The sequence below is a fragment of the Rhinolophus sinicus genome, linkage group LG12, assembly GCF_036562045.2.
Source record: "Rhinolophus sinicus isolate RSC01 linkage group LG12, ASM3656204v1, whole genome shotgun sequence".
NCBI lineage: Eukaryota > Metazoa > Chordata > Mammalia > Chiroptera > Rhinolophidae > Rhinolophus > Rhinolophus sinicus.
This window is the reverse complement of record NC_133761.1, coordinates 36,219,362-36,245,998: the sequence shown is the minus strand read 5'-3', so window position 1 is coordinate 36,245,998 and position 26,637 is coordinate 36,219,362. Positions and strand designations below refer to the sequence as shown.

The 26,637-nt window shown below is 36.7% G+C and overlaps 1 protein-coding gene across 7 annotated transcripts; it reads left to right on the top strand.

The window, feature by feature from the left end:
- The first annotated feature begins 3,213 nt into the window (after window positions 1-3,213).
- PLEKHF2 (pleckstrin homology and FYVE domain containing 2) lies at window positions 3,214-23,649 on the top strand. Of its 7 annotated transcripts, XM_074316343.1 has the most exons (5): window positions 3,214-3,497; window positions 5,470-5,679; window positions 6,380-6,516; window positions 14,340-14,405; window positions 21,037-23,649. In XM_074316343.1, exon 5 carries the CDS (start codon window positions 21,051-21,053, stop codon window positions 21,798-21,800), a length of 750 nt encoding a protein of 249 aa, XP_074172444.1. In that variant the 5' UTR covers window positions 3,214-3,497; window positions 5,470-5,679; window positions 6,380-6,516; window positions 14,340-14,405; window positions 21,037-21,050; the 3' UTR covers window positions 21,801-23,649. The 7 variants fall into 7 exon arrangements, with proteins under 7 accessions (XP_074172444.1, XP_074172447.1, XP_074172443.1 ...); XM_074316342.1 differs by lacking the exon at window positions 14,340-14,405 and having other exon boundaries at window positions 3,215-3,497; XM_074316346.1 differs by lacking the exons at window positions 5,470-5,679; window positions 6,380-6,516.
- The last annotated feature ends 2,988 nt before the right edge of the window (window positions 23,650-26,637 follow it).

Here is a 26,637-nt window from a genome sequence, read left to right as displayed (position 1 = left end):
ATTTTCTTTTGAATGCTCTGTTTTCAACTAAAAGATAACCAAATTCTTGTCTTTTCCAAAATCGGTATTCTTGATAAGCTTATCCAGTAAAGGACAATAACAGATTTTTGCCTTTTAGGCTTTTAGAATTAGGTTAATTTAAACTCAAATTTTATTAACATTTTCAAGTTCTTCTACATTTTCTGCACTCTGCCAGAGACTTTACACACCTTATCTCATTTCCTCTGCTCAGCCGTCCATGAGGTAGTTCCTATTTTTATCTTCATTTTATAGAGGAGATGTGAGGTTCAGAGAGAGATCTTATCACTTGATTTGAACAAGGTACCCCAGTACCTGCAGGTCTGCATCAGGAGTTGCTCCTACTGCCTGCATCCCCCTCCCCCCTTTTTGGTTTTTTTCGGCTTCGGCAGTGCTGTCCAATAGAACTTTCTGCAATGATGGAAATATTTTGTATCTGCACTATCCAGTAGTCATGTGGCTATTACGCATTTGAAATGTTGTCAGTGTGACTGAGGAATTGAATTTTTAATTTAGATAACTACATGTGGCTAGTGGCTACTGTATTTGTCAGCACAGCTCTAAATCAATGGTTCCCAAATAGGGGTCCACACAGCCCAGGGATGGTACAGAATATACAGAGAGCAGAAAGAAAACACATGCGTGCACATACACACACACACACGTTTTAAATAATTATTTCTGATTTTGTGTATGTTTTGTAATATACCTAACATATTCAGTGTGAGAGATGTGTATATACACAGAGGGTGCTAAAAAAAAGTATACACATTTTAAGAAAGGAAAAACTATTAAAATTGTAATACTCAATATATACCAATAACGACATGGATACAAGTCACGTTTAATTTCTGCAATTAAGAGATGCTCAAAGTGGTTACCATCAGGGTCCAGACACTTCTCATTACAGCGAACTACTGCTTGAGCAACGTTGACCAAAGTGTCCCACTTGTATACATTTTTTTGGCACCCCCAGTATATACCTACTATACATATAAATTATAGTGTATATATAAATTATATATATTTAATTATATATTTAATTTTTATTTAACACTTATATAGCACTTACTATGTGCCAGACACTTTGCTTTATAAATATTAACTCATTTAATGTTCATAATGACATTGTTGGGTAGATACTTCTATTAACCTCATTTTATAAATGAAAAAAACCAAGGCAATACTTGGATATGGCTAAGCACACAGAAAGTTGGTGGCAAAGCCAAGATTTGAGTGCATTTTAGCTTCTAAGTCCATCCACTTTAGGGTAAGCTAGATAAGTATATAGCAAACCGGAAGAGGGCAAACATTTTTACTGATGGGTGAGTGACCAAAAATGTTTGGTGTCTAATGCTCTATAGGCCTTAACCAATGAGAAATACTATTTCCTAATCTCAAAATTTAAAGGGATTTTTGAGATGATCAAGTCCATCCTTTTTTCCACTGATAGATGTTGCTCTACCTGTAGAGAGGCATGAGGATGAATGAAGGTGGGATAGGGTGATGGTTGAGTCAAGTCAAGGGTCCTGGGTACATCTGTAACTTGTCTACAGAGACAACTATAGCTAACATGAGTAAAGAATTGTGTGATCATAATTCTTTAAGTTTCCTCATTTAAAAAAAAAGTTCATCCTTGACAGTTTTGTTCTAGTTACTAATTAAAAAAAAAAAAAGATTTGCTTATTTCTGAGACATTGATGTAAGGGAGTGTCGTGAGGGAGACCCTGCTTGCTGCACCATTTGTCGTGCTGGGCGTCAGGCGGGGTCTCTGCTCCCGCTCCCCACATAAGAACGCAGGATATGGTGAGGCCAAAAAGGAACACCCACAGAGCCATAAGTAGGGGAGTCATACCACTATATTCTCTCTCTCTGGCGGCACTATACTCTCACTGGAGGCTGGATCCACACTGTCTGCAACCAGCCATCCTAACTGCAATCCACACTTGCCAGCCCAGCCACCATCTTCTTGCTAGCCCCCATTCTTCCTCTTCTCCTCTCTCTCCTAGCGTAGCCACAGCAGTTATATTCGTGGCCAATGGCTCACTGGTTACAGCTGACGGCCAACTAGCCACAGCTGATGGCCATGCAATCACAGTTGATGGCCATTTACTACCTGAGCCAGGCACCTGTCTATGTGAGGCCGAGAGCCTGGAAACTACTTTCTGGGGCTCTGCCCCCACAGGGAGAATGGGGGTACAAAGATCTAGAGGGACTAGAATCTCAGACCTAAGATCAGGTGGCAAGAAGGCGGGTTGGAATCTGCTCCTGTTCTCTCATGGGGCTTGGTTACTCTAATTCGAGAGTAATCAAAGGTAAAATCTCTCTGAAATAACAGATCAATGAGGAAGATAAATTTACCCAAATCTAATTTCCACCTACATAGTTTTTATTTTCAGTGAGTATGCCCCCCGCCACACCACCACCACCAATTCCTTGTCTATCCTAGAAATCTTCAGCATCTCTCCAGGTACCCACCAACGGGCTTAGCAAACAACTGCTATGGTATAAATGAAAAAAAGAAAAAAGGGCAGGTTTAACCTTACATACTATCATTACAGTTTCCAGGTATGTGAAGTACCTAGATGAGGTTTTGCGTCGTTAGAGAAAAGTTTTACAAAGAGCAAAGTTCTAAGGCAGGTAATAAAGCCACGCACTTGAAGGGCTGTGAAGAGTACGTGGGCGTTATATGCGTTGTAGCAGCCGCTCTCTTGGTTTCAAACCTAGGAGTTTTAGGGAAAGCAAATGGAAGACGTGCCGAGCAGGATCTCCTTGCTAAGTGGGGAGCAGCAAAAAAATGTCCCCCCGGGGACCTGTGGGCACTTAAATCCAAAGCCTTTCTTTCCCTGCTGCAGAAAGTTCTTGGGTTCTCTGCGCAGGGCTGTTTGATGGTGGGAGAGGGGGGCCCAGCCTTCCTTCCATTGTTCCAGTCCCCCTAAGAACGTCGTAGTGAGAACAAACCTTTTCAAAAGCTTGCGCCAGCCCAGAACGCCAGGTAAGACGTGCCAGGCTCACCCAAACCCATCCTGGGCCGCGCTCCCCACAGTGGGAAGAGGAACCAATTCGAGGCCGGGTTGCCTCGGTGGGTGTGGCATCCGCTCGGCCCCGCCCCCTAGAGCGCGTCGTACAGGGCCGCAAGGGCGGGGCGAGGGAACTGACAGGAAAGGGCGGGGAGCAACCAGTGTGGGTGTGCTCGTGCCCGCGCACTCGCGCCTGGAGTGTGGGCGGCGGCGCGCTTCTGCGCGCGCAGGGAAGAGGCCAGTCTAGGCTGCGGTGGTGGGGTTCGACTGGAGGGGCGGGGGTGCCACCTGCGAGCGGCAGCGCCGGCTGCCCGCCCGCCACGCCCGGATCGCGCCAGCTGCCCGGGGCTACTGGCCGCACACACCCTGGGAGGCCGGGGCAGGGGAGTGGGCAGAGTCCGCGCTCGGCCCCCGGGACGAGGAGAAGTCGGATTTTCGCCGCCGCCCGCGCCCGGCCGGGTAAGAGAAGCCCGAGTTAGTTGTCCGCCGGCCCCTGGCGGGCCGGGAGAAGAGAAGCGAAACTTTTCGGCGCTTCTCCGCGTGGTCTCCAGGCCGCCCGCAGCGCGGGGAGGTGTCGTCGTCGCGGGCGGCGGCGGCGGACGCCATGTTGGGGTCTGTGAGAAACGGGGCGCTCCCAGGCCTCTCCCCTCGTGCTGGGGCCAGCCGGCGGTCTGTCAGAGTGGGTCGCGCTCCCGGCAGGATGCGGCCGCCGCCAGGCTCGAGGGCCGCCGGAAGGGTCAGCGCCAATTTGTGGCTGGTTCGCGGGGCGGTGGCCGGGCGGACACGCCAAGGGAGCCCCGAGGTCGGGTTAGAATGTGCGCGGCTTGAGGGACCCTGGTCCCAGTTGTGGCCAGGACTTTTTAGGGCCCCAACATCTTTCTCTCCAAAAGTTTTCGGAGTCTGGGCGTTAGGGACGTTGTAACTTAAACAGCATATTTTTATGTGACCTGGGGCAAAAAATGGAATCGCAGAATTTGCTCTGATAGAAGCGATGGCTCTTACACAATATTTATTTGGCGTCTTTTAAAGTTTTGTGGTCTTTTACCAAATATGTTTTTCCTTTTAAAAATTTTATTGAAGGTCGACCGCTTGCTGCTCGTGTTGCTTGAATAACATGTGTGCTCTTGGTACATGATAGCAACTTGTGTGTACTCTGGAAGTAATAGTGTTAAGGTTGTGGATAAGTCCTTTCTGTAATTCATGGACTCACAAAGTATGTAAATTGATAAATGCCTTCTTGTACGTGACTGAAGAGGCTCATTAAAGAAAGATTTAGACAGGAACGTAGACTGAGAGACTTGAAGGCATGTGTTGTTCTGTTGAGAACAAGGTGAAGTGATCTTGACCCCCCCCACCCCACTTTGGTTCCTTAAAGATGCATGCCTACCATGTTTTGAGCGTTTACTTTATTCTGTATTCTGGTAGTTTATGGGGTCCTCAGATTAATTCAGTATTAACGAAGGCTTCTATTTTTAATCTCTTCTGGTCCTGACAGCACTGGAGGTGGTGAATGGTATTAAGTTACTTTAAGTTACTTATTTGTAAAGCACATGTAATCGCCTCAAAAAATAAAACTTGTACTGACCAAGGCATTAAAAAAGATTCAGCTTGACTTACCCCAATAAATGAATGCGAATTGCAATTTTTTTTTAAATAAAAGTATCTTAGCGTTAGAATTCTTTTAAATTAACTGACAGGACTCAACCACAAATAAGATAAATCCGAAAACGTGTCGAAGAATTTCTTAATCTATAGGTAAAAATATTTGATTGCTAATTTTCTTTTTTAAATTCCCTTTTGTTTTGCTTCACTGTCAAGTAAATGCCATTATACATATTTGTTTTTCTGGATGAAGAATTATCTATAAATGAGGTGACTTAACTAACTTCACAAATCTAGCAGCCAAACTGGTATTTAACTTAGGTCTTAGGACTCTGAAGCCTTCTCATTTTTCATAACTTTGTAGGGCGCATAACGCATTCCTGACTACCATGTTTCCTGTGTCTTCACTGCTCTTTCTTATTTTAATTTAGTTACTCGGTATAAATACTTATTTCCTAGAGAGCTGATTAACAAGGGTTCTTGTACTGAAATTTTTCCTCTTAAAAATAATATTCATTTAAGCCTTTGAAGCCTTTTCTGCCCTTTTCTCCTTAACCCCACACACCTATTATCCCAAAGAATAATTCACTTATCCCATGGCATCCTCATAAATATTACATTGACCTGTCATGGCACCTCCTTTACATCATGCTTTGTGGGTCTGATTTGATTCTTTATCCCCAGTGTGGTGAGAGCATAGCAGATGTCCAGGAAATGTATGAATGGATGAGTACACATGTTCCTAGTAAATATATTTTACGAATTTCATATTAAATTGCAATTTCCGTGAGCATAGTACTTAAATGTTCTTTTTTTTTTTTTTTTTGAGAATTTACCTTGATAACTCAAATTTGGCCTGGGAATACAGAACTTGAATGTTTATGAAATTTCCAAGTAGAGGATGGACTGAAGTATAATCAACAAAGAAGAAGCCATGGTTCAACAAAAAGATAATCATAATTTAATAATCATGATCTTAGAGTATGATTGAATTTATTTGTGCTGGATGGAAATAGAGTTAATGCCTAAACATTCTGAGGCAAGTTTATACATTTAAGCTCTTTGATAGAGCAAATCTCAGTTGTTTTGTCAGAATTGTCTTAAAACTTTATTTTAGAATGCCTTGCTGAATAGAAAGCATATAAAAATTTCTTTTCTATGGATAAATTTGTCTCTGAGAACGAACTTTCTACACCAGCTGCATGCTTAATAGCAATGTGCATGTTGGCTTAAGGGAATAAAATGTACTTCATAGATACACTTTCAGAGTGCTATTTTATAAGTTGCAAAACCTCTATAGTGAAGGTGTTTCTGTAATTCTTTAATGAAATTACTAGGTTGGTGCAAAGTAATTGTGGTTTAAAAGGTTAAAAATAGGGCTGCCGGTTGGCTGAGTTGGTTAGCATGTTGCTACTAACACCAAGGTTGGTGGTTCGATCCCTGCACGGGCCACTTTGAACTGCGCCAAAGGGGAAAGGTTAAAAATAATTGCAAAAACCGCAATTACTTTTGCACCAACCTAATACTATAGCATTTGGGGTTAATTCTATGCCCCCACCCCTGGTATCTTTCTCTTCAATGAATCCATAACCACAAACTGGTGTGCTCAATTTGGGAGGTCCTGGGAAGAGAATAGAAGACGTGCAGGTAGTTGCTGTGAGTGCTGGAGAAAGCAAGTTGCGTGTAGGGTGGATTTGAACCAAAACACAAACCTGAATCCTGGCTCTCTTCCCTTTTAGCTTGTGACTATTGAACAAATCCCTTCACTTCTCTAAGCTTCACTGGACTCATTTGTGAAATGGACACAAATATTTGCCTCACAGTGTGGTGAGGATTTACTAAGGTGTTGATGGAAGTTCCTGGTGTATGATATGCAGTAAGTTACATTAATGAATTAATAGAGTGGTCTTGATCTTTGCTGTTTATAACTGATCAATTCTCAACTTGTAAATATCACCATTTACTTTTCTACTTCTGTTCCTGCCTAGCACCCTGAAAATCACAACGGGTGACTGTTAAGTACTTGTTTTCCAGTTACCTGTGTCTGTGTGCTTAGTTGCTTTCTAATCCTTTTCTCCCAAAGTTAACTTCTTTTTCTATAGCTTTTCCACTTTAATTCAGGTTGCTACCCCCAATCTTGAAACGCTTGACTTTCAGTAGATGATCTTCCTTCTAAAATAATTTCATGATGTGAATTTTCTGTTTTCTTCTTTGCATCAACTTTTTCTTTCAATTTTCATAAGGGGAACTATGCTTAATTCTTTATATTTGTTTCATTTAAACAATAGTTGGGGAAAAATCAAAATGATTTTTGTATTTGTTCATATTTTGATTAATTGTACCTATAACTTTGTATTTGCTTATTACACATATTTTTCTACACATTCTTCTTTGCATTTTGTTACTTATTTAAAAAGCTTTTTTGTCTATGCGAGACTATGTGAGCATTATAAAATTAGGCAGTATCAAAATACTTCACCCTAGTACATAGATATAACCAGTACTAAATTTTTGGTGTGTATCTTTGCAGTCTGAAAAAAGTGTTTATACTGTTTAGAAACCTTTATTTAATATATTGCCTCATTTAACAGTTTTTGGAATTGCCATTTGTATCTTACCCCTTTTTCTTTTGGGCTATTCCCCCCTTTTTAATTGATTTACCGGAACTCTTTATATATTAAAAATATCGACCCTTTGTCATATGTTGCAAATATTTTTCTTTAATGCTTTCCTTCCCCCTTGATGTTGAAGTTTAAAATTTTTATGTGGTAAAATGTTTTCTCTTACGATATTTGATATTTTCATGTTATATTTAGCCTTTCCTCTTCATGGCTAGAAATTTAGGTTCTGTTTTTCACTCTTAGAATTAATGCCAGAGGGAAAACTTTTTATATACAGCTCTCCACCCAATAGTTTATTTCTCAGGAGAAATTTCTGTGGTTAAAAATTGCATGGTCAAAGGACAGTGCTTTCTGAAATATTTTATTATACATTACTATTATTTTTCGTTTTTTTTTTTTTCATGTATTTCACTGTTTATTTGACCTTTTGGCATAGTAAGGTTATTTAGTCTCTGAGACTTGTGAAACAATGTTGAAAAAGTGCTTTGTGCTCGCTTATCTCCCCTTCTCTCTTCTCTTGCTTCTCCTCCTACTTTCTAAACTAGATGTTCCTCAAACTTTAGTCCTCTGCCCTCTCTCTTTTTCACAGCATCAGTAGGAATCTCCACTTGGATGACCACTAAATCTTTTTCTGTCCTGGAGTTCCCTGTTCATCCTGGCGTTTCTATTTGTCTGACAAATGCCTGCCTTGTAGATGCCCTGCAGGTACTACAAGAGAAATATGTTCCAAACTGATTTCTTCTGCCTCCTGAAACAAAACTAGCATCTGACCGATGACTTATACTTAAACCTTTGAAGTCATCTTATACTCACTTTTTATCCACATATTCAGTTGGTTCCTAAATCTTATCTGTTGTACCTCAGTGACCTCTTAACTTCTATCTTCCTCTTTTTATTTCTGTTGTCATTTATTGTGGCTCAGGCTTTCGTTACCTTTCACATAGAGATTGTTGTGATACCTTTCTGATTATTATTTTTTCCTTCAATTTTACTTCTTCTGTAGTCTCTCTAGTGTACTGCTTCTTTGTACTAATTAATATTTTCCTATTTAAAAATCTTTGTTTTCCCGTTGCCTATACAATAAAATCTAAACTCTTCAATCTGATGCTTGCTTTCCTTTGCTGTTTGGCCGTTCCCCATCTTACCAAATTTCTGTTCTACTGCTATACTTATTCCTGGTTCTGCCTCTTCCAGCTTGGATTCAACTCTTTCTTCTCTGGGGAATGTGTTTATATATCATCATCCACTCTCCCTTTTCCTTTCCCCCAAACAGTCTGACCTACTGCTTTTGCTATAAGGCCCAGCTTGAACTTCTAGTCGTTTAACAGTTGTTCCTAGATCTAGTTCTGCCTGGTCAAAATTACCTCCCAACTAAAACTTTTGGCCCTAGGCTGCATCACTTTTTTTACTTTTTTAAATTAAAAAATATACATTCTCGGTTTGTTTTTCCTCTGCTCTCTTAAACTTTGAGTCCACACATTTGAGTTAATCATATTCCTCGGTCCATGACACTACATGGGAACCAAACCCTTTTCTTGTTTTGTTTTTTCCTTATCAGTCACTTCTGTAATACTCTTTCCAACAGAAACACACTTTAATGTATAATACATGAATTATATGGGGGGGAGGTGCCAAAAAAAAGTATACACATGACTTGAGTTCATCTTTTGTTACCAGTATGTGTTGATTATTACAATTTTAATACGGTTTTTTCCTTTCTTAAAATGTGTATACATTTTTTTTGGTACCCTCTGTATGTACTTGTATGTATAAACTTGGGAATATAGCCGTCTTTCTCCTTCACAAAGATGGTTAGTTTTGAGTGCTTCTATCTTTTAATCCTACTTTGTAAAAGAGTAAATGGCCAATAAATGTTTACTACTTTAAAGTCATTGAAAATTATTACTGATTTTACTAACTTCCATATTGCTTAAATTGAAACCTGGGGATTTAATTTCAGTTTTACTCTTCCACATCTAGTTATGGAAATTCTGAATCTGACCTATTCTTTCTTTTCCTGTTGCAAACTAAAGACTCTAATCTAAACTCCCTCCCACCTTTTCAATAATTTTTCAACTGTATTCTGCTTTCAGTCTCTCCCTTCTCAGTTTATCTTTCATTGTTTCTGCAGTTATCTTAGAAATATTCAGATCAAATCAGGCCACTCCTTCCAAAGCTTCAGAAAGAACTCTCAGGAACCAACAAGATCTCATCTTACTTTTTTCTCCCCTGGTTTTCTACTAAATAATTCCCTATAGCCTCAACTGCAGCTACACGTCACGTTTTTCTTAACACATTTTTACTTGCAGAGCTTTGTGCCTTTACTTAACAATTTTTGCCTTTGAAGTTTCACTTATTGTTAACAACGTTTTTCAAGTATTCAAATGCTACATTCTCTTAGCTGTCCCTTCACCTTTTCCTTTTTTAGCTTCCTTACCACTTTGTTAATACTTTTATAATAGTACTTATCTCATTGTGCTTTGTATTAAAATCTTGTGATACGTGTCTTAATTCCCAGTGTCTGGTTCATTCGTTTTTCTCTCTAACACAAAACATAAAGCCTTGAATGTAGTGAGCAGATTGTAACTGCTTTGAAAAATACTAAAGAAAATTTGTTAGGGATGTGATGGGATAACCAGTTCTACAGTAGTATTTCATTTAAGCTTTGCCAGCTTTATTTTTCAGGTATTACACAATGGTTTCTTATAGCTGTCAGCACTATATGGCCCCTGTACAAATACTTTTTGAAATGATGCAATTTTTATCTGAATTTTGTTGATAATGAAAATATGCACACATCATCGTTTTTTATTTGCTAACTTAACAGCCGCGCTTTTTGGCTAGAGAAGAAGAAATCATTTTTATATATTATCATGAGATTGAGCCTTTCTTAAAAACAAGATGTGCCATGCTAAATACTTAGGATTTATAATTAGATACTATAGTTAAATGGGCCAGACCTTTGCAAATTTAAAATCTGTGTGTCTAATGAAGCAGTTGATGTGTGTGTGGGGGGTGTGGTTCCTGTTTTCTGTGAAGATTAGTATAGACATCAAAAATAAAGTGTTTGAGTTTTGTCCAACTCCAGCAGTGGAGAAGCTGCTGCCACTTTTAACTGCTGGTCTTTCAGCTCAGTGCACATTGATGGCATGTATATGCAAGCATTTTTGTAGGTGCTGTTGGGAATACAAAGTTGTAGGAAATAATACTGTTTTCAGGAACCTTTAGATCTGTTGGCAATAAGCAGGTACACAAATCTTTATAAAGCATAATAGAATGTAAATGCCATGAAGTTGTGTGAGGATTTAAAGATAAAACAATATCTGGCTATGAGGCTACTGAACTGACTGCATTTTGGAGGACTGGTAGGATTTCAAAATAGCAAAGGAGGGAGGACATACTAAGCTCAGAGAGGTAAGGTGGGAAGCCTAGAGCATATTCTGGGGAATAGCTAGTAATCTGGTTTGACTATAACAAAGAGAAAGTATAGAAAGAGGTAAAACTGGAAAGAGACTGGGCCAGGCTAGGGCTGGACTATGTAGGGTATTGAATACCAGGTTAAGAATTTGGGATTTAATTTGGCCAGGGAAGCTTTGGTTTTCCAATAGAGAGTTACATGATCATAGTTGTAGTTAAAGACTATTAGTCTTGGGCCAACCCGGTGGTCCAAGTGGTTGTAGCGCCATGCTCCTAATGCCGAGGACGCTGGTTCGATTCCCACATGGGCCAGTGAACTGCGCCTTCTACTGCTAAGAGTGTGAACAACAGCTCACCGTGGGCTGCCATGAGCGGCCCACTGACTGCCTCAGCTGGGAGAATGCAAGGCTCATAATACCAGCATGGGCCAGGGAGCTGTTTCCTACACAACTAGACTGAGAAACAACGGCTTGAACCAGAGTGGGGTGGGGGGGAAGAGGTAGAAGAATGGGGGAAGAAAAAAATATTAATCTTGCATTGTGTGGTACTAGAGAGGACTTGTTTAAAACTTGAGGTTCATATTCTTCCCTTCTCTAAAGAAAGACCTTTTGTAACTCCCAATGTGGCTCTTCTGGTTTTCCAAATTAATTTTCTTAAATCCTCAACTATGGCTTAGTTGTTCTTAAATACTCAGTAAGAAATGTTCTAAAATACTTTAGTAAGAAGAACTGGTGAGTTTCTCTATCAAGCCTAACCTATTTGAAACTGCCTGTACTGACACCCTAAGTTAATCACAGCTTTACTCTCATTTCCTTCAGTATTTGAAGAATCATTTTGAGCATATTTTGTACTTATTACCATATGTTTATTTTTTTTCTCATTTTATCAATGGTTTTCCCAAAATACATAATAAAGTCCACGAGTGAACTGGTTCTAGAATATTTATTTCTGAGGTAGCAAAATATAATGGAAAGAGCATACATGCATTTTTACAAAAACTAGCTGTGAGACCATGGGAAAATTGCTGAACTAGCCCATGACTCAATTTACTTTTTTGTAAAATGGATCACTTAACAAATTTGAAATTATTTAACAAAATAGTAAAATATGGACGTGCTTAGCACATGTGTAGGTGTTGAGTAAATGTTAGTTTTTCCTTTCTTGTCTAAGACTAGAATAATGCATGTGAATCTAGTTTTCAGTAATAGGCACATTTGTTTTTTTGGAGAGATTTTTTAAAAATTACTATGTATTCTCTCTAAATGTGATTCAAAATTTGAAGTTTCAGTTCTTCTCAGTCCAGCTTTACATGAATTTAAAATTAAAATATAAAAGCTTTTTTTCCCCCCTAAGAAATGAACTTGGTAACAGCGTTCCTTTATCACTGTTAATTTCTACAATGCATGTTGTATGGTTGATTTGCTACAGTGGCCAAAATCCTAGTGGAAAGGGGAGGAAATAATTTTGTCTCATCAATGGAATAAGTAAAATTTACTAAAATTCCAAATTTAATTTGCTGAACTTTCAAGTATTTTTTCTTTATTATCCTACTATGTTATTGAAAGTCTTGCCTAGAATTCCCTGATTATTATCGTGCTTACTAAACTATAGAATTTTTGAAATTAAGAACTGTCTTGTCCTGAGCACTCAGAATGATTGTTCATTTGACTTAGATGCATTAGGAGAGGGTGTCATTTGCTCTAATACTTACATAATTATTGTGTTTCCCCAAAAATAAGACCTAGCGGAACCATCAGCTCTAATGCGTCTTTTGGAGCAAAAATTAATATAAGACCTGGTCTTATTTTAATATAATGTAAGACTGGATATAATATAATATAATATAATACCGGGTCTTATATTAATTTTTGCTCTAAAAGACGCTTTAGAGCTGATGGTCGGGCTAGGTCTTATTTTTGGGGAAACACAGTACCCAGGAAGGGTGTACCTCTGATAGTCTTTTACTGTTTGGTTTTACCTCTTCTTTCCCCACTTTTAAAGTACCCAGGAAGGGTGTACTTCTGATTGTTACTGTTTGTTTTTACCTCTTTCTCCACTTTGTTGCTCCCTTTCCTTTTACATTTTCTAAGAAGTCTCAATTCATCAGTAATACGGATTTTAAAATCTTGATTCCTATTAAGACAGTAAAAAGTTGATTAAAAATTAATTGTAGGCAAGTAAGGCTTGCTGCTGCTGCTTCTCCTCCTCCTCCCCCTCCTCTTCTCCCTTTTTTCCTCTCCTCCTGTCATTTGTGTGAAATCTATTCAGTGCCTGAGCTGAGATTAGAATCCAGCTCTTGTGGTTCATAGTTCATTAGTTTTTCCAGTATAATGCACAGTTGAATACTAAAGCTCACTGATACCAGATGTCATGGGTACATGTAAGAAATTAATTGATTTTTTGTTTTAAATTCACCTTCAAGGATGAGATAAGGAGTATTGATTTTCAGGAAGAAGAACTGGGCCATAGTATTTTGTGACAGTTGGGCTCTCTTCTCAATTGTAAAAAGTATTCTTTCTCTTTTTAAAAAGAATTTTCACCTCTTCTAGCATTACATTTTTAACAGGTGGTAGACACTCCACTGAATAATATACTACTTTAGAAACAAGATGTTACTAAAAGACTAGGGTGGAACATGGACAATTCAAATGCAGTTCTTGTCTACAGTTGTGAAGGAAATAACTTGAAACTTTAGATTGTTTAATTTTTTAAAAATTGATGTATAAAGCTGGCTTTATGAAAGTTAAGAGATTTGGGGGGTGGGGTGGGGGGTGCTTTTGCTGTGTTTGTTACATCTTTAACTATGAATTAAGACTTCCAGACACTATTTGCTGGAAAAGAAAACAAAGGAAGTCAATTGGAAAACTTAGAATTTATAGAGTCCTGTGAAGAAGAAAAAAACAAACCAGAAATGTCAATAGTTTTCTTATTAATAGTAACAAGTTAATTAAAAAATATAATGTGGAAAGAGATTAGATTCAAAATAGCAACAAAAAGTATAAAATATCTGGGAACCTACTTACAAAATGTAACACTCTTGTGAGAAGAAACCTACAAATTTAACTGGGCCATAAAAGAAGATTTGAAACCTTGAGAAGAGACACTGTCAACCTGACTAGGAACACTCAAAACTATAAAGGTGTTAATTTATTCCAAATTGATTTATGGGTGTAATGTAAGTTCCATCAAAAGTTCAGTGGATTTTGCTTATTCTTTCCTTTATTCATTGTAATTGAAAAATGGTTCTAAACCTTAGCTGCACATTAGAATTACCTGGAGAGTTTTAAAATATTCCAGTGCCCAGACCATATACCACATACCCCAGACCAATAAAATCAGAATATCTGGTGGAGGACTCTAGGTATCAGCTTAAACCTTTATATTTATTATCAGAGTCCATTGGTTTCAATATTGGTTTTTGAATTTCTGTTTTAAGCAGTTTTAATTATTTGTAGTAATTGGTGTGTTATAACTTTTATTATTTTTTAGAGATCTTCAAAACAAAAAGGAAATTTGTTATTTTTTAAAAAATAGAATAAAACTCATTCTAACTTGCAATTACCATGGGTTAATTGGACATGTATAAATCTAAGATATATTGTGGGATCTTAGTGATCTTGCTTTTCCTATATCTTGAAGCATTTTGCTCTTTCATTCTTAGGAATTATTTAACCAAAAAGAAAGTGCAAGAGTAATGTAATTGCCTGGATGGTGATGCGATAATGAAGTAAGTCATCGCTCTTGCATCATTTTTCAGTTATATTATTGCATTGTCCAAAGCATTTCATCATCTTCAAGAAGTTAAAAAAGCAATTTGGAGATATCCTTCTTAGTCTTTTTGTTTCAGGCTTTCATTTAATATATTTGAGAATTTAGATTTCTTCATTTTCAATTTTCCATCTTTAATGGGAAAGAAAAAATTGGCAAAGGTAGACATTTCAAAACAGACAAGTCAGAAGATGAGTGCAAAGAAACAGCAGTACTTAAACTAATGGTGGTGAATCATTATAAGTGAAATCTCATAGACTGAGTCTTCAGATGATGATTTTCTAGGTGAGTTTTCTCAAACTCAGAATTAATAAGTAAACAATATTCCTAAAGACAGAAATGGAAATAAGTTGACCCTTGAACAACATGGGTTTAAACTGCTGTGTCCACTTATACATAGATTTATTTTTTTTCAATAAATAACCTGTACTGTTTTCAGTGTGAGGTTGGGAGTCTTCAAATGCATTGATCTATGACATTTTATATAAGGGACTTGAGCATCCACGGATTTTGGGATCTGTGGGGGTCCTGAAACCAGTCCCCCTTGGATACTGAGCAACAACTTAAGCTTTTGGGGAGTCAAAAGTTATATGCTGATTTTTGACTGTGCAGGGGATTGGTGCTCCAACCTCTGCGTTGTTCAAGGTTAATTGTATTACTGGTTCATGCATGATAGCTTATGAGCAGTTAGTTGCGTTCAAAGGGTGCTGCTATTTTGGATATATGTACCTTCAATACAAGAGAAATATGAAATTATATGTTTAAAGTTTTATATTTAGATTGCTCTTAAAGATATATTTTTTGCTATCCCTTTATTATTTCTGTAAATTAGTCATAAAATGGCTTATAATATTAAAAATAGATAAAAAGGGTAATTTGGACCCAGATAGTAAATTGGGATGGCTATTTTTTTCTGGTATAATGAAGACGAACACTTCCCTGTGTTCCCAGTGTTCAGCTAAGGTTGAGAACCATTGTTCTTAGTAGACTTCTTCCTGAGAAAAGAGATTAGGTAAAACAGTTTTGAAAGGTTAAGTAATGGAGGACAGTCTAGACTAGTTCTACCAGGTGCATGGTACTGACACAAGAATTACAAAACAGATTAATGTATTAGACTAGACAGCCCAGAAGCAGATGTTAGAATATATACAATTTATTATGCTAAATAATTAGGTTCGATTATTAATACTTTTAATAAGAGCTACCCTTGTTCACTACTTGCTGAACATTTTATATGCATTATCTCATTTAATCCTTTATGTGCATTATCTCATTAATCCTTTCCCTGGCATAACTGCTATTATTATTTCCATTTACAAGTGCGAAAACTTGAGGTCATATATAGTGCTTAATGAATCTGGACCAGTTAATTAGTTCTTTTGTAATGCAAATATTTGAAAAGAAAAAAGGAATTTTTACCTATGCCAGAGTAAGTTTCAGATGGATAGAAGAATTAAATGTGAAATTCATATCATAAGACATAGATAATAAATAGGTGTATCTGAGATCTGGATAAGGGAAGCTTAAGAGTAATGGAAGAACATCACAGAAGAAAAGATCTATAAGTTTAACTACTTAAGAAGTAAAACTGCCTCTGTCAAACACCATAAACAAAATTATAGGTTAATATAGGAGGAAAAGCAAAGAAATAAATGGTTAATAGCCTTTATATGTAAAGCAGTCGTACAGATTAATAACCCTTAAATAATAATCTTAGAAATATAAGTGGCTATTAAACACATTAGAAAGTGGTTGACCTTACTAATAGCTATGAAATAAAAAATTCAATTAAATTGAAAGTACTATTCTTTACTGTCTTAGGACCTTTGTCCATAGTGTTAGTTACCTTTGTATGACTGGCTGACTCCTCATACTTTAAGACCCAGTATAGACTGTGTTTCCTCGAAAATGAGACCTAGCTGGACCATCAGCTCTAATGCGTCTTTTGGAGCAAAAATTAATATAAGGACCGGTCTTATATAAGAACCGGTCTCATAGGTCTTATAGTAAAATAAGACCGGGTCTTGTATTCTTGCTCCAAAAAACGCATTAGGGATGATTGTCCGGCTAGGTCTTATTGTCGGGGAAACACAGTAGAACCACCTCAGTGGGGCCTTTTTGAACTATAGCAGGTGCATTTCGTTACAATGTTGATGAGATTAATGTCCTAGGAATTAAATTCTTGTTTATGATAAAATTGGTTTCACTTAAAGTCACAGAAGTGTACTCAGTAAATTAACCTTTTCCCTGTATCTTGGCACCCTGCTGATTTCCTCTTTGCACTTAACCTTTCAGAATCACCTATTTGTTTACTTTCTTATTGTCTTTCTCCTCCTGTAAGCTCTGAGAGGAAAAGAATAATATCTGGCATGTAGAAAGTGTTCAATATATAATTGTTGAATAAATAAATAGAATGAATAAAAGAGAAGTGAATTATATGAATAAAATGAGATACCATTTAAAAAATCCCGTTTGTCTAAATTTTTAAAGAAAAATACTCCCTGAAATGATGGGATAGGTACAGTGATTGTGCTGCTTGGTAAATGGGTGTTACCTTTCAGAATGGAAATTTTGTAAAAGATAGCAAAAGCCTTAAGCATTCATGCCTTTTGACCCAGTAATTTTACTTCTTGGAATCTGTCCTAAAGAAGTTATCGCTGGCAGAGGGTGGGAAACTTTCTTCCTAGCTCTTCCTATATTCACTAGTATTCCTTCCTCAGAAAAGTAGACAGCTCCTATTGGGCCACTTTTATAGTTGTCTTCTGTTTCCTCTTTATTGTGGCTCACTGAGTAAGATATGCAAATCTTTGGCTAGGTCTGGTAATCTTGTATTCTAGCACTCTCACAAAAGTCTTTGACATTCTTAACTGCTTGGGGCATCTCAGTGTGCTGGGGGTAAATTTTGATTTGGGCTTTGGGAGAAGGCCCAGAGACCCTACTTAAAGGGTAGAGCCCTAATCCAGTTTACCAGTTTATTGCCTGGGGTTATCAAGCAATAATCCAACTAAAAGTGGTGCATTAATTTCCCTTTTGATAACCTCCACCCATTCACCCCTTCCCTCACTGTACCCCCACCCCCAACCTTACATTCTTGCCAGTATAAGATATATTTCTTATGTGGGTCAATGTCAGAGTTTGAAAGCTATTGTAGCCAAATAACAGTTAATAATGCCCCAGATTTCTCTTACGTTGAATCATTCTTAAATGGGGGAAGGATTTATGAACAGATTCAGGCTTAATAATATATTGCAAAATTTGAACAATGAAACATTATCGGGAGACTGGCTAAATCATGAAAACCTGTCATTTCAGGTTGTTTACTTAAGATTGTATCCTCTTATCTTCAGTATTTTTAGGGTTTGCAGTGAAGGTTCAGAGGTTAGCAATAGGTTTCTTAGTTCTTGTGGAATTAATGGAGCCTTAGGGAATAATTAGCATACTGTAATAAACTAGTAACAGCATAAAGGAATCAGATTTTAGCCCTAGTTCTTTTTGGGCAAGTTACTTAACTTCCTTTGTCTCTGTTTACATATCTATAACATGGAGCTAATAGTATATAATTATAAGGCTACCCTGACTAGGAAATAGACGGTAATGCATGCAAAGAGCTCAGCTCCTAACTTGGGCTCCCAGTGAATAGAGTTAATTCCAGGCTGTTTTGCCTTAGTTCCTCCTTCAGCTCACATTTCAATTAATATTATTAGATACATCTTGGGGAGGTAATAAAAACTTCTTTAGTTACTTCACAGGAGTTTGAGACAGTTAAAATCAGAATATAATACATGTGAAAAGCACTGCACAAATTTGTGGTGGTATTAATTCCAGTAGTAGCAATAATAAGGAAACCTATTTACATTGCATATGAGCTGATTAATAATTGTCCAAATGAGTAGAATCAGCAGTTGATTCAGATGGGAATAGATACTTTCAGTTCTATAAAAGTACCAACCAACCTCTTTTCTGCCTTTGGACCTTTGCAGTTATTTCTTTTGCCTGGAATATTCTCACTCTCCCCACCCCTCATGTCTGCATGTCTAGTTCTTTCTTATCAGCTAAAATAGTACCATTTAAGAAAGGCCTTCCCTAACCATCCAATCTGAGTAGTTTTCAGTTCATTTTTTTAAAAATCACTTTAAAAAATCATAACATTAATTACTACTTGGTTCTTGATTTTGTTTTCTGTTTGCCCCTCCCCCAACTAGGATGGAAGCCTTGAAGAGCGGGGACCTTGCCTGTGTCATTCATTTTTCTTCCTGCACTTAAATTAGTGCCTAACAGAATTAACACTTGTTGAATGTTTGAATATAAAGTATGAAAAATTACCCATAATTGTACTTCCCAGAGATAAATAACCATTATTGGTTTTATGGTGCATAGTTTTCTAATTTTATTTTCTGTACGTGTGCTTACATATTTACAAGTGTCTATGATTATGCATTTATACCATATTTCATTGAGTCTAAAGATGAACATTGTTTTACTATATTTTATGTCTGAAATTGTGATTCATATAATAAAGGGTATGCCATGATTTAACGGGCAGCATTTTTCTTTTTTGGTGGCACATAAAATGAGGATGTTTCTTAAAATGTGAAGCATCTTAGATTTGATGAAATATGGTATATATTTAAAACAAAAATGACATAATGATGTTCAGTTTTTTCCACACCTAAATGTTTTGAGTATTTCCCCATATTGCTATATTTAGAACTCATTCTTAACAGATATCCAGCACCTTATTCAGGGTGTATCATAAATTGTTCAACCAATTCCTGTTGATGGACATTTGGACCTTTCCGATATTTTTTTCCTGTTATAAACAGTGCTGTGTTGAATATCCATGCACATATTTTTATGTACTTGAGTGAAATTTCTTTTGGTTAAATATGGATCAGTGGGTACACATATTTTCTATAGTTATGAGGGTGCCTGTTTCCCTATACCCTCAGTATGGTATCTTTGGAAATTTAAATTTTTTTGTTAATCTGATAAATGAAAAAATATCCTAATGTTTTAATATAATTTCTTTAATTATGAATGATGTTGCACCTCTTTTCGTGTTTATTAGCTGTTTTTATTTCCTCTTCTATGATGCACTTGTGCATAGGATAGTAGACTTTTATTTAATTGGCTGGCAGATTTGCCTTAAATAGAAAGAGAAGGCATCGTAGTTTGGAGCCATGCATTATCATATTAATTCTTAGGAACAACTTTCAGGGCAAAACCCACTGTTGTGGAGGGCAAGAGGACTTATAAGATTGGGGTGAGACAGAATTCAGAAATAATTAGAATTGTTTCCTTTATAATGGAGACCAAGAAGGGTTACAGTATCAACAGTTTGTGAGCCGAACACTGGAATTTAGACTATGCTGTTAGTCTTTAAACTTTAAATGCTCCTCTTCTCTTTAATATGACTTGGTTGTAGTATAGTAGTACTAGGTTAGTAGGTCTGAAATAGGGCACGACTCTGGGACTTGAGTGAAGTCAGTAATGGATCTAGAGATTAAATCTACGATTGTTTAAGATTAGATTAATATGGGTTGGTTTTTTTTGCACATTGCCAAAATGTTCTTGTCAACATTTTTGAGCACCTTTGCTATGCCAGAGTTTCAAAGATAGATATTGGATGGTCTCTGCCTTTTAGGTTCCACTGTAGCCTGTGGAGGAAACAGATTTCAGTCCTTTGGGAGGACTGAAGCTAGAAGGTACATAGAATATGAAGGACACAGAGAAAGGTGTTTAGTCTAATAGGGTTTAAGGAAGGGCTCTTGGAGTAGATATGGTAAGCTAACCTGAATATTGAAAGATGAGTAAGAGTTAGCTGGGGGGTAGTAAGTAGTAAAGGATACAACAGCATGGAAGAAGACATGCATGGATGAAATGGACTACAAGTCGTGGGATATTCTTAGAACATAAAGTCTGAGGTGAAGAGTGACTATGATGAGTCTGGGGAGATAAACAAGAAGCAGATAATGAAAGGCCTTAAATGCCATGCTAAAGATTCTGCATTTTATAGGTTAACGGGAGTCATATTGAGTAATGGCATTGTCAAGTTTGCATTTAAGAGATCATTGCCTGAAGACTGATTGAGGGGCAAGACCAAAGACAAGGAGACTTGTTGGGAAAGAGTTCTGGTAATCCATGTAAGAGAATTAAGGCCTTAGCTCAATATAATAGTTTATTAGAAAAATTATAGTCATTTCTCTTAGTCTGTATAATATTTGACCCTCTTGTTCAGAACCCCTCTGAGATTAACTTTTATGGAACTGGGTTTATTATTTTGCAGAAATGACTTATAGTCATTGTTCAATTGTTTGTTCCTTTATGTCTGTAAGAATTTTATACTTTTATAAATACCTACCTAACTGGTATGGTGCTATGTGGAGATGGTTAATAAATGTTTCTGATGATTATAAAAATTGGGAAATGTTAACCCTTTTGGTATGCCTAGTGGTTATCTTAGAGGGAAACAATTTTGGAGAATTTTGCCTTTTGGGTGAAAGTAACGATTTGTTAGATAAAATTTAGGTTACATAATTTCTTAATTTACAACTTGTGTTCTAATTTTCTATTTCTTTTTTTTTTTAAAGGCTATTAGCAAAACATGGTGGATCGCTTGGCAAATAGTGAAGCAAATACCAGACGTATAAATATAGTAGAAAACTGTTTTGGAGCAGCTGGTCAACCCTTAACTATACCTGGACGGGTTCTTATTGGAGAAGGAGTATTGACTAAGTTGTGCAGAAAAAAGCCCAAAGCAAGGCAGTTTTTCTTATTTAATGATATTCTTGTATATGGAAATATTGTCATCCAGAAGAAAAAATATAACAAACAACATATTATTCCCTTGGAAAATGTCACTATTGATTCCATCAAAGATGAGGGAGACTTGAGGAATGGATGGCTTATCAAGACACCAACTAAATCGTTTGCTGTTTATGCTGCCACTGCCACTGAGAAATCAGAATGGATGAATCACATTAATAAATGTGTTACTGATTTGCTCTCCAAAAGTGGGAAGACACCCAGTAATGACCATGCTGCTGTCTGGGTTCCTGATTCTGAGGCAACTGTATGTATGCGTTGTCAGAAAGCAAAATTCACACCTGTTAATCGTCGTCACCATTGCCGCAAATGTGGTTTTGTTGTCTGTGGGCCCTGCTCTGAAAAGAGATTTCTTCTTCCCAGTCAGTCTTCTAAGCCTGTGCGGATTTGTGACTTCTGCTATGACCTTCTTTCTACTGGGGACATGGCCACATGCCAGCCTACTAGGTCGGACTCTTACAGTCAATCATTGAAGTCTCCTTTAAATGATGTATCTGATGATGATGACGATGATGATAGCAGTGACTAAGGACATATTTTGAAATATTTAAAATATTTCAAAATTTAAAAAAATTTTGTGACTATCTGAGAAATGAGCTTTGGGGGGAATGTAGAATTAATTCTGAGTTCTCTTTCAGTTTTACTCTAGCCATGAATTTGCCTGAGAAACTTTTAACCTTCGTGCCTCAATATATTCTATAGAAAATAGGTCCTATTATCATCCCTCGCAACCCCACTGCTGCCACCACTCCCTCTCTCCCCCAGAACTCTCCACTCTTCTACGGGGATAGCCTATTACAAGTATAACAGATAAATTTTTGGTTTCTTGTTTAATTCTAGATTATTTTCTTGGAAGGTTGGGAAAAGATGTTTATTTAACAGATCATGTATCATCTTGTTTATTATATGTTCTGTTATGTAGAAAAACTAAAAGCAAAGAATGATGGAAAAAGGAGTATAATGTGGTTAGTTAATATTATTAGCTTTTTTTCTAACCATTCTGTCTGATGGTTAAGACACCAATAATACAAATACATGATTTGGAAATACTTTTTGGCTTTTTCATATGCCAAGTGGTGCCTTATTGTAGTGCTGTTACATAAAATAAGTCCCTACCTTCTCACTTTATAGTATGTTTTAAAAATACACTGGTGCTCTTTGAGCTGATAAAATGAGTGTTTATGATTGGGTATAGTTAGAAAATATTAGTCATCTGATAACTACAAATAACTAAATTTAGAGGTTCTTCAATCTAGATGAATAAATATTTTTCCATAAAATAGTTGTGATTATATTTTTACATTTTATAGTTACCAAATTATAATTGTCAAATATAAATTTCAAATTAATAGGTTATTCTTAAGAGTTTGGTTTGAAATTTATCAAATATAGAATTGCATTGCATTAGTTTCTATTTTTAGTAAGACATTTGTAGGTATAAATTCATCTGCTGTAATATTATTTCCAGAATGTAAAAATCTTATAAAATTGTTGAAATTAATCTGTTATAAAAATCCTGTGGTGTAGAGCACAAATCTACTTAAGCTGAGATTTGGAAGAAATAATATGTAAGAATGGTCAAGACAGACCAATTAAGTTTGATTAGACTTCATATCTATGGGAGTATTGTCTATTTCGGTGTGAAACTCTTGGATTTACAAATATAGTGTTATATTTTATAAAGTTTTGTAAAGTCCCAAACAATATTTCTATTTTTGTAAAACAATTGTTTATCTAATTCATTTTGCAACGTGTGGAAATAGAGTAGCAATTGATCTTTCTAAATTGTGAACTTTACTGAGTCAGTCTAGATTGCTTTTGAGAAGTGGTAATTTTTCACTCTGTTTTTGAGGCAGCCATTAGGTTGATATTATTTATCATATAAAACTTGATGCATTTTGCACTACTTTCTCCATTTGTATGCTGCAAATAACGAGTCTTTCAGATACAAAAAATCAGTCTATAAAGATTGTTTTAAATTCTAAATTCTTTTGTTTTTAAACCTTTAAATCTGGATATATTGTATATGTTATGAGAAGTTTGATTCAGTAACTTGTGTTGGAGGATTCTTTGGTTTGGTTAAGGCACTGGCTTGACTGTTAAATTGTGAAAGCATCTGAGACATGTAGGAGATGTGAAAGAAAAGCACAACAGGTTTTTTTTGTTTGTTTTACTATCAGGACTTTTGTGTCCAAGCAATATATCATATAATGAACATATCTGAAAAGGACCATGAAACCTGAGAAGTGCTAATGGAGACTTGCTGGTACATAGAAACTAAGCAAATTCAGGAACCAAGGGGGAATGTTCTGCGATAACATTTGCATTGTCAACCTGTATTGACTTTTTTTTAACAATAAAAAATACTTTACTACTTACCTTCTGTTTTATGCGTATTGTAACTTGAAGATTTTTTTCCCTCTTGCTAAGGTAATGGAGAGGTTATGCATTTTTCCCTTCATTCAACAGCTGTGAGTACCTTCTGTGTGCCACGCATTGTTCTAGGCCCTCAGGGTAGAGCAGCGAACAAGAATTCCTTTTTCATGGAGTTTACATGCAAATAGAATCCAAGATGTGTTTTCTTCCATAATTTTTAAAGCTTTTGTAAATCTTAATTATATATAAAGCTGAAATGATTTTGGTGCTGATTTTTCATGCCGTTTCTCTTGAATGAAATTTACATGGACTGTACTGGATTCCTAGTGCATTAACCAAATTGGTAACTATTGGCATAAAGATTCTGTAGATGCCAAGGAAAAGTATGAAGGTGAATACACCTTATTACAGGAAGGAATTCATGCCTTTGGGTCAAGTGCATACAATGGCCATAATTAATGTAATTTGTTTATATATCTTTATCATTTTTATGCTGAAATTCTTAGGTATTATTATATACCTTATAATTCTTGAAAGGTCCCAGTACTTAAGCTAGCTGCAGTTTCCTTTCTCTCAGATATGGTAATTTTGTTCTCAAATACATGTTGTAGCTTTAAACAATATATTAGCAGCTATCTACGTGTTCACATGTGTTAGATTGCTATACATTTTACAAGATAAATAAAATTTAGTAGTGAAGTCTAGGATGAAAATACATGAAATTTTTTTCAGTTTATTGAGAGTAATTTTAAAGTTTCTTTAAAAGCTAAATCATTTTAGGGCCGGCCCGGTGGCTCAGGCGGTTAGAGCTCCATGTTCCTAACTCCGAAGGCTGCCGGTTGGATTCCCACATGGGCCAGTGGGCTCTCAACCACAAGGTTGCCAGTTCAATTCCTCGACTCCTGCAAGGGATGGTGGGCTCTGCCCCCTGCAACTAAGATTGAACATGGCACCTTGAGCTGAGCTGCCTCCGGGATGGCTCAGTTGGTTAGAGCACGGGCTCTCAACCACAAGGTTGCCAGTTCGATTCCTCGAGTCCCGTAAGGGATGGTGGGCAGCGCCCCCTGCAACTGAAATTGAACACGGCACCTTGAGCTGAGCTGCCGTGGTTGGAGCATGTCCTCTCAACCACAAGGTTGCCGGTTTGACTCCCGCAAGGGATGGTGGGCTGTGGCCCCATCTAGCAACGGCATCTGGACCTGGAGCTGAGCTGCACCCTCCACAACTAAGACTGAAAGGACAACAACTTGAAGCTGAATGGCACCCTCCACAACTAAGATTGAAAGGAAAACAACTTAACTTGGAAAAAAGTCCTGGAATTACACACTGTTCCCCAATAAAATCTTAAAAAAAAAAAAAAAGCTAAATCATTTTAGATTCATTCAACATTTATTGAGTATCTTATGTCAGGCTTTAGTGTTGGCGTTGGGTGTTTTAAACTTTTTAAAGGTACATTTCTACTGCAGTTATTATCAATAGCATTCCCTTATATATCAATTAATTTCTTAAAAATCGATGGCATTCCCTTATATAATCACAATTTCTTAAAAATTACTTTGTACTTGAAAATTTTTTTTACAACTATATACCTCATATACCAAATTTCAGCTGTAGAAAGCAGAATTTTAAACCATATAACCAACAGTATTTCTCTTTGTGTCCACTCTAAGTTCAGTAGTTGGCAAACACAGAAACTGGCAACAGTAGAATTGCTTGGCTTGATAGTTCTATCAATTTATCAAGAATAGAAAGGTAGAGAAAGTTGGTTGCTAATATTGCTAACACTATCTTGTCTTTACCATCCAAGCCGTTATTGTATTTAATTATTCACACTAGTTAAAATGATTGCTGTAAAGCTTTGATGGTATTATCTAAGTTTATGAAAAAAAGTATAGTAAGTACCACTTCAATCAGATTTTATGTCTGCATGCTTCTGTCACCTTATTGTTTAGAGGTAATTATAAATATATGCTTTACTATTTATTTTTTAGCATCTTTATTGGGATATAATTTATGAATCATACAATTCACCCATATAAAGTGTACAATTCAGTGGTTTGTAGTATAGTCACTAAAACCACCACCACCATTTCCAGATTTTCATCGCTCCCAAAAGAAACCCTGCACCCATTAGCACTCTCCAATCCCCTGACCCTAGGCAACAATCTGCTTTCTATTGCTGTAGATTTGCCTTATCTGGACATTTCACAAATGAAATCATATGATGTGGTCTTTGGTGACTGGCTTCTTTCACTTAGTATGTCTTTAAGGTAGATTCATGTAGCATGCATGAGTACTTCTTTTTATTGTCAAATTATATGGATGTCCTACATTTTATTTATTCATCAGTTGATGTTTGGATTGTTTACACTTTGGCTATTATGAATAATATTGCTATGAACATTCATGTACAATGTTTATGTACACATGTTTTCATTCCTCTTGGGTATATACCAGGAGTGGAATTGCTGGGTTATATATGTTACCTCTATGTAACTTCTTGAGGGACTGCCAAATTTTTCCAAAATGGCTGCACCAATTTACTTTCCCACCAGCGATGTAGGAGAGCTCCAATTTCTCCACATCTTTCCCAACACTTAATTATCTTTGATTAGGACATGTAGAATATCTCGTAGTTTTGATTTGCATTTTCCTAGTGGCTAATGATGTTGAGGGTCTTTTCAAGTGCTTATTGGTTATTTGCATATCTAATTGGAGAAATGTCCTATGCCCACTTTTAAATTAGGTTTTCTTTTTATCATTGAGTTGTAAGTATTCTTTATATAATCTGGATACAAGACTTTTATCACATACATGATTTACAAGTATTTTCTTCCATTCTGTGAATTATCTTTTCACTTTCTTGATGGTATTGTTTGAAGCACAAAAGGGTACTTTCGATGAAGTCTACCAATTTTTTCTTTTGTTGCTTGTGCTTTTGATGTCATATCTAAGAAAACCACAAAGATTTACTCTTATGTTTTCTGAGT